At 36.2% G+C, this 8,992-nt stretch overlaps 1 protein-coding gene across 1 annotated transcript; it reads left to right on the top strand.

Moving 5' to 3' along the window:
- Positions 1-2,808: 2,808 nt before the first annotated feature.
- arr3a (arrestin 3a, retinal (X-arrestin)) lies at positions 2,809-8,673 on the top strand. Its single transcript, XM_067432988.1, has 16 exons — positions 2,809-2,865; positions 3,911-3,936; positions 5,160-5,190; positions 5,310-5,370; positions 5,466-5,510; positions 5,618-5,811; positions 5,958-6,017; positions 6,111-6,187; positions 6,271-6,406; positions 6,490-6,574; positions 6,853-6,925; positions 7,027-7,164; positions 7,367-7,450; positions 7,848-7,871; positions 7,951-8,000; positions 8,127-8,673. The coding sequence occupies exons 2-16, from the start codon at positions 3,926-3,928 to the stop codon at positions 8,129-8,131; spliced, it is 1,074 nt and encodes a 357-aa protein (XP_067289089.1). The 5' UTR covers positions 2,809-2,865; positions 3,911-3,925; the 3' UTR covers positions 8,132-8,673.
- Positions 8,674-8,992: the final 319 nt, after the last annotated feature.

Below are 8,992 nucleotides of genomic sequence, written 5' to 3'. Positions count from 1 at the left end.
TTCAAGCACGACTGAAAGGTATGTCGCTGGTTAGAAAAGTTCTGAAGAAAAAATATTATACAATCCCGCTTTTTAAGGACAGATTGAAATATGACTGAATTATGTTTCAGAATGATTAGGAACCATTTCTGTGATTATTCACTAATTTAGAAATAAGTAATTCTTTTTATGTCTCTGACACGTGGTTACCTGGACTTTACCTCTTCAACAAGCCTGCCCACTCCTTCTCTAAAGTGTAATTACAGACGCCCATGTGCTCTTCTGTAATTACCTTTGGATTAAATCCTAAGTCTTCACACACACAACCCTAGATATTAGAAGTTAGGGACTAAGGTATTTATTTTTTGTTGTTAACGTAATTCATTCTCTTATATGGAGCATTTTATATTTCTTCCTTTAGTCGCATTGCGATCAAAATGTCCCCAGTATAAGAAAGGTTTAAGTGACAAATGCATTGCTTTAATTAAATCAATTAACCTATCACACTTTTTAAATAATGCGTTGGTAATTTGCTGTTTAATGTGTACTAAAAATAAAGATTCTTAACTTAATGTTTTGACTCGACTGTAGCTATTTAAGAGAATTCTTAGCAATAAGTGGATTACGCTCAAGAAATGTCCTCAGGGTGCCAGTTCTTGCACCAGGGAAACACGCACCACCTGCATGCTCTATCTGAACTCCTGGGATTGGTGGAGAGCTTTTTCATAAACATGATGTTGTTGAACTGACAGTACTTGATAGGAGGGAACAGATGGAAGGAAAAGTCATGTCAGTGAAGAGAGACGTTAAGAGAATTACCTGGTGTTGGGCAAATGGGGATTTCATAATTAGCTTACATACACCTTTTGTGCGAGGTAGCACCTTTAGTTCCACCTTTTGTGGATTAAAAGTATATCATTAAAATAATAAAGAAACAAAGTTTACGTGCATCATTCAACACAAAAAGCTTTCATATAAGATAAGGCTTATGTGCTCAGGGGTCACTGTGTTCACAAGCCTATTGGCCATCTGGAGCAGCAAGACTCTTTTGGGGGTTTTATTGATTAAGCAGCCGGCTTTCAATTCTGTGTACTTTTAGGCACACACTGAAAAAGAACAAATAAATTATTAATAATGGAAGTGCTACAATACACACGCTGTTTTCGATCTAAAATTGTGTACAAAAATATTTGCAGTTCTATATTAAAGTACTGTACAGGGCGAATGGTCTATGTTTAGATATTCCACTTTGATTTGTCTACCAAACTGTATTACCGGCATCTAAAATACTCAGAAAAGGCCTGACGTCACTCACGGTTGTTTTGAAGTTTGACCCGTTTTAGCCTTGTGTAATGTGCAGGTGTGAGCTCATGTTCTCACTGCAGTCCAGCTGCTTTGATTTTTATAGGAATATTTTATTTACATGAGGCCTTGTTAAATAAAAAGATCTGTATTTTGGGTAGCTCAATTAGGTAATGGACATTTCAGGACCAAATGTGAGGTTTTGCCTCACTCTCTACTGTTTGTTTGTTTGTTTGTTTGTTTGTTTGTTTGTTTGTTTGTTTGTTTATATATTTAACTGATTAGCATAGATTAGACAAATGTATCAGTCTCCTGAGATAATGATTTAACTATTCTGATCTTTATTCTGAACAATACAATGTCTTTGAGTAAAGCAGAGTGCAAAAATTATAAATTAGATTAATTTAATGGTTTGGGGAAGACTATTAATGAGAGTAGTTTACCCTAAAAAGAAAATGACCTCATGATTTATTTACCCTCAAGCCGTCCTAGGTGTATATGACATTCTTCTTTCAGACGAATACAATCAGTCATATAAAAAAAATATCCTGGCTGATTCAATCATTATTATGCCAGAGAATGGCAGCCCAACATTTAAAGCCCAAAAAAGTGCATCCATCCATCATAAACGTACTCCACACAGCTCTAGGAGGCTAATAAAGGCTTTCATTGGCAAAGTGAATGATTGGGTTTTTGTGAGAAAAATATCCATATCTAACATTTTATAAAGTAAAACATCCAGCTTTTAGCAGACAGCCTTCCGTAGGCCTACTCAACTCACAAATAAAGTGTAAGACGGCCCGCCGGAAGCTAGATATTTTACTTTATAATGTGTTAAATATGGATATTCTTCTTACACAAACCCATCAATTCACTTTAGAAGGCCTTTATTAACCCTTTAGTAATTACACTTTATTAATCCATATGGATAACTTTTATAATGGAGGAATGCACTTTTGGGGCTTCAAATTCTGGGCTGCCATTCACTGCCATTATAATGATTGAATCAGCCAGGACATTTTTTGTAATATAGGATTGTATCTGAAGAACGTCGTAAACACCTGGCTTGATGGTAAGTAAATTATGGGAGGATTTTCCTTTCTTTTTTGTGTGAACTATCCCTTTAAAGCAACGCAAAAATTCCTCTTTCAAAATTTTTTTTAATGGACCACACTGTAACAAATTATTTTGATGTAAACCAAAAACACGAATGAAAAGTCCAGTAAAAACTAACCCCCCAAAAAAGAAAAAAAAAGTAATTTGTAGACCTGACTAATTGAGATAATTCTGTGATAATTCTCTTATTTTAGACGAAACCATTGCAATCTCGCTGTATTTCTGTGGTTTAAATCTCCATTTTTTATTTATAAACATGCCGTAGCCCTAAATAGCAGGTTAAGTGTTTAATTGGATTGTCAGAAAGACAACAGCGTCTAAATCAGAGCAGCACAAGCCAGCAGAGCAAAAGTCCGAGTATAAAACCCTGTGGCTCTGAGTGTTATCCGCACTCTCTGACTACACCAGACGGGCTGCGGATTAACTGAGAGAGAGAGCACATCGCCCTATCGCCCTAACAGTGAACAGGTAAGAACTCAGTCACTACATTAAAAAGTTTAGTAACAGGTAACAAATCTTCCTAGCGTATACTAAAGAAAGCATGACACTGTTGACTTTAGCACAGGATTAAAATGTCTTCCTTCGGTTCATTTAGCCCTCTTTGTGAATAGGGCCTTGTGAATATTCATTTAGCCTACGTATGCAAACAATATTTGATTGCATTCAGATTGTCTTCCTGTGAAGAGCCACTCAATCGGCAAAGTTGGTATTTGACAGGAACGAGCATTAAGAAGCTCCTGCTGTGCATCTGAGCTGTACAGCTGAGAGTTATTAGACACATTCAACTGATAAAGGCCAGTGCAGTCAGTGTTGGACAGTGTTTGACAGCCTCTTAAAGGGATAGTTCACTTTTAAATTAAAATTCTGTTATCCTTTACTCACCCTCAAGTTGTTCCAAACCGGTATGAATTTCTTTCTTCAGCTGAACACAAGGGAAGATATTTTGAAGAATGTCAGTAACCAAACAGTTAACCGGAGCAGTTGACTTCCATAGGAAAAATAATAATATGGAAGTCAATGGTTCCAGTTAACTGTTTGGTTACTGACATTCTTCAAAATATCTTCCCTTGTGTTCAGCTGAAGAAAGAAATTCATACAGGTTTGGAACAACTTGGGGGTGAGTAAAGGATAACAGAATTTTCATTTTAAAGTGAACTATCCCTTTAAATAAAAAAGAAAAGTAGTTATTTTTTATTTAGATAATTTCCATTTGAAATGTAGGCATATATTGGGCTCACAACCTGTATTCATCTTCATGTTAGTTTTAGTCAAAATATATCCCATCCATGCAATTTGCATAAGCTTAAAGCCTAGTTAAGTTGGCATATTTAGACAGGTTTACAGCAAAGTATGAGCTCACTGGATGAGCAATGCCATGCAGGCTTATCTCTGTGCTGAGATTTATTTGAGGGAAAAATAAAAGAATCTGATTCACAATGAACGCCATTTGTTTAGTTGTTTTTGGTTTTATAGTCAATTAATTATATTCACTTTCCTATTTCATTTCTTTCAGGAACATCTTTGTACAATGGCAGACAAGTATGTATTCTTTCCTTTTTGCTCTCCCCTTTGAGAATTGTCACACTACTCACATACAAAAAAGTTTAGTTTAATCTTAGACTTTTTGTGCTTTTCAATACAATGTATTAAAGATCTGGAGAAAGCAGAAAAGCAATTTAGGCAGTAGCAACCTGCTGAACTCTAATATTGCTGGCTCATACTTTTTCACAATTTTTACTCAGGTTTTATATTCTTTTAACATTTGATATTGCATGCTTTTTTTGGTCACTTTCCAATTTTTGTGCTTATTAAATATTGACCCGATGGGTTATGTCTAATCAATGGCAGAGGGTCAATCAAAAGTGCAAACCACAAACATTTTTTAAAGTTTTGAATCATTTGAGAGATCGAAAATTAACGTTAACACTTTTTTAGGTTTCAACTATTGCTATTAAGTAGTTGCTTAGTAGCATGCATATTACTAGGATATTGGCTATTTAATAAAGCACATTTTAACGCCTTATTCTTCATGACCTTTTTTACATCCCTTAATCCTACCCAATACCCAACTATGATTAAGCAGAATATTGAGGCAAAATCGTAGATACTAGTGAATGTGTTCCCCATACTAAAGTGTAACTAAATTGAGGAGAGGAGAGGAGAGGAGAGGAGAGGAGAGGAGAGGAGAGGAGAGGAGAGGAGAGGAGAGGAGAGGAGAGGAGAGGAGAGGAGAGGAGAGGAGAGGAGGAGAGAAAAAAATAATGTACACAACAGTGAGGATGTTCTTGAAAGTTTACAATTGATCTTATCAGGTGGGAACATTGATTGGAGTCCAGCATGAATGTGTCATAAGCCAGCAGTCACAATCAATTACCATGCATCCCCTTTGGAGTAAACACACACTGCCTCCATTCATGGAGCCTGGATTAATAGCAGGGTATTCCAGGACTTGGCTTTTAAGTGTCTTAAAATACTAATCTTTAACAACGTGATGAGCGCTTGGGGCAAAAAGGTCAAACCTGCAACCTCAAATACACTGAGGTAGAGATGGCTGAAGAGGTTAATACCTGAGGTATACCCCTAACAGGACATGTGACCCCTACTCACTCCTCTTTGACACCCTCTGCAATATATAGTCAGGCTTTACAGATTTTATTTTTGGAACACTTTTTCAATCAGTCTTGTTTTATCAGTGTTTACTACACCATTGAGCATGTATCTTACTGTTCCTTCTTCCCATTTTTCTTTTTTTGTGTGTTCAGAGTTTACAAAAAGACCAGTGGAAATGGCCAGGTATGACGGAACTTAATTCTTATTTGTCCATTCCTCAGTTTACTGTCACAGGTTCATCTTGAATTTTTATATTACGTTAGGTGGAAATCCATGAGTGTAATGCACTGTTTGTGTTTCAGCTCACTCTCTACCTGGGGAAGAGAGACTTTGTTGACCATGTTGACACAGTTGAACCTGTTGGTGAGAAATGGCCTGCATTTATTCATTTATTACTCATAAACAGACAACAGGTAATATCCAACAACTACATTTGATTTGTTTCTTATTCTAAACAGATGGTGTGGTGAAAATCGACCCTGCAGAACTTGGAGACAGAAAAGGTATTGGCATAAATAATATGAATAATAAATAATTATGTGACTTTTTTCCACAAAAAAAGGGTGAATACAAAAGAACAAATAAAACTGTTTAATGTTGCTTCATGCAGTGTGGATCCAGCTGGCCTGTGCTTTCCGGTATGGTCGTGAAGACCTGGATGTGATTGGGCTCTCCTTCAGAAAAGACATCTGGATTCAGCACATACAGCTATATCCTGATGCAGGTCACAAACCCACCCTGACAGAGATGCACAACACTCTCCTAAAGAAAGCTGGAGAGCAGGGCCATCCCTTCTCTTTTAATGTAAGTCATCGATCAGAATCAGATTTCATGTACATTGTGAATCCCACAGTAAAATAATACAGACAATGATTAGGAGTAATCATTTTACACACACACACACCCAAAAAATTGAATCCTTATATAACTGATGTGACTTTTTCTTTCAGATCCCTACCAACCTCCCCTGCTCTGTTACGCTTCAGCCTGGCCCAGATGACAAAGGAAAGGTGAGATGAGATGAAATGAGAGAGAATGACATATGATCTTCAAATAGAAATGCACCGAATGGACTGGACTTGCTCATGGCTCTGTTCTTGCAGGCTTGCGGGGTTGACTTTGAGGTCAAGGCCTACGTGGCCAAATCAGCTGATGACCCCGATGAGAAAGTCGACAAGAAGTGAGTGTGCTATGTGTTATTTTGCGCATTTAATCCCAGTTAACAGTTTCACTGAAGTCATTTTTTTCTGTCATCTCCTTTAGGGACACTTGCCGCCTTATCATTCGTAAAATCCAGTTCGCTCCTGATAACACAGGATCTGGACAGAAAGCTGAGCTCTGCAAGAGCTTCATGATGTCTGATAAGCCTGTTTTTCTGGAAGCCTCTCTGGAAAAGGAAGTATGTTAACTATGATGCACCGTGGGATTTGATATTTACCAATTTTTTATATTTACCACTTGTCTTTTTCTTATTGATGACAGATCTACTACCATGGTGATCCCATCCCCATCCAGGTTAAGGTCAAGAACGAGACCAACAAAGTTGTGAAAAAAATTAAGATTACAGGTGAGATTGATAGGAGATTGACAGGTTGACTTCATATTCTCCAAATAATTATATAACTACTTCCAAACAAATCAATAAATGGACATTAAATATATTATTTTAAGTTATTTAAATATGCAAAAAGAATGATAAATAATATATCATTAGTATAAATTATAATTTAATGGTCATTCTATTTAACTAGCCACATAATTACATCATTGACCAATCAGAGTCAAGCATTCCATCAGGTGGTTTATCAGTTGAATGAACTGATGTTGCATCCATTCCTCTCATAGTTGATCAAACCACAGACGTCGTTCTCTACTCGGCTGACAAATACACCAAGAGTGTGCTGAGTGAAGAGTTTGCGTGAGTGTTGTTTTCTTTGAACTGATATGCCGGCCACTGTGAAGATCTCTTCATGGATCAGTCGTAAGTTATCTAACCTCTGTATTATTCCCTATCTGCAGAGAAACTATAGAAGGCAGTGCAAATTTTGAAAAATCCCTCTCGATCACTCCTTTGCTGTCAGAAAACAAGGAGAAACGTGGCCTGGCGCTGGACGGCAGGCTTAAAGATGAAGACACTAATTTGGCCTCAACCACCATGTGAGTGTTTGTCTCTTTTGTTTTCTTTTTTCTTTTTTTATACGTTTAATAAAAAAAATTATACCCAATAAAAAATAATCAAGTTGTAAAAAAGTATTTGTATTTATTTGTGGGCTGAAATGCACAGCTCCTAATACAACACATATGGAACTATACGGTGAACTCTGCTAATTACTCATTTACTTTTCCTTCTTTTCTTCAGAATAAGAGCCGGAATGGATAAGGAAGTTTTGGGAATTCTGGTGTCCTACAAGATCAAAGTTAACCTCATGGTATCAGGTGGAGGGTAAGGATTACTTTCTGTGAGATAGCTGTCCAATTTATAAATAATTTATATATATATATATATATATATATATATATATATATATATATATATATATATATATATATATATATATATATATAGGTTATACATAATAATTATACACAGTGCACACACATATATTATGTAAACAAACTTTTATTTATATAAATTAATCATGATTAATCGATTTGACAGCACTAGTTATACACTCACACACACACGCACACACACATATATTGCTATGTATAAAACAATTACATACTGAAATAATACTACTAAAATATATTACTAAAAATACTACTAAAAGTAATTATTATTGTAACAATTATGAGCTAAAATGATGTATAATTTACCTGTTTCTGCTCTCTTTTTGCAGTCTGCTGGGAGGACTGACAGCAAGGTAAATCAGACATGAGAAAACAGCTGAAATTCATTATGTTAAATGGCCTTTTCTCTAACCGGTTGTTTTCTTCTTACAGTGATGTGACAGTAGAGCTGCCTCTGATCCTGATGCACCCTAAACCCCACGGTAAACAAGCACCACTTTTTTCTCATCATTCTTGCCACAGCCCATGGCAAGTTTTTTGTCCAAATGTAGTCTTTTGGCATGAAGTATCTCACTCACTTTCTTTTTCTCCCTCTCTGATTATAACAGATTGAATGCCCACATAAGATTCCACATGACAGATGTTACCCCTGAGTACATTCCCTCAGCACTTTCACAGCGAGACGGCACAAGAAAAAAGTCGCATGACTCCCCAAGGTGTCTCGGACAAAGACGAGAGTACCTCACAAAAAGAAATCATCAGTATCACTTAGCAAAGTCGCTAGGTCATACTGATTTCAATAAAATGACAGTTTAAAGAATAAATCCAACTTGAAGAGACAGTGTGTGGTAAACGGTTGCCTTGAGGTACTCAGTCCAGGAATAACTTTGTGAAAGTGCTCCCTAATGCTCATCATCTTACCTATAAACTAGCCCATAGGTTACAACGTGTGTCTGAGTGAGGCATTTCAAAATGTATGGATTTGATCACCTCATTATGTATGCTTGTGGTAACTTGTCTTGTCTAGAGTCTAGAGTCATGTAAACCAGCAGCTTTATATCCCAGCAACTCATGTGACTTTGTGTAATGTTTGTTTTGTCATGTGTGGAATTTTTGACTCAAAAATTGAACCAAATAAAATACCTCCAAAACCTTCATGGACATTTGTGTTTATATGGATTGCTATAAATTATAAAACATTAAATGGTAAATGTGTAAATATAATTTAAAGGGTTTTATTCGTTGACATTAGTTAACATAAACAATGAACAGTACTCCAGCTGCATTTATTGTTACGTACGCAAAACTGACAGTTCGGTACGTACCTCGGTTTGGAAGTCACGGTTCATTAGGCTACATTGTAAAAAAAAAAAAAAAAAAAAAAACAGAAAATGTACTGGTAATTTTCTGCCAGTATTATCCAGTAATTTTACGGAAATTCAGGGAGCCTTATTGCACATTAGCTATTAAAGGT

Source organism: Pseudorasbora parva, chromosome 23 (genome assembly GCF_024679245.1).
Source record: "Pseudorasbora parva isolate DD20220531a chromosome 23, ASM2467924v1, whole genome shotgun sequence".
NCBI lineage: Eukaryota > Metazoa > Chordata > Actinopteri > Cypriniformes > Gobionidae > Pseudorasbora > Pseudorasbora parva.
The sequence above is the reverse complement of the archived record's forward strand: the minus strand, read 5'-3'. Positions and strand labels throughout refer to the sequence as shown.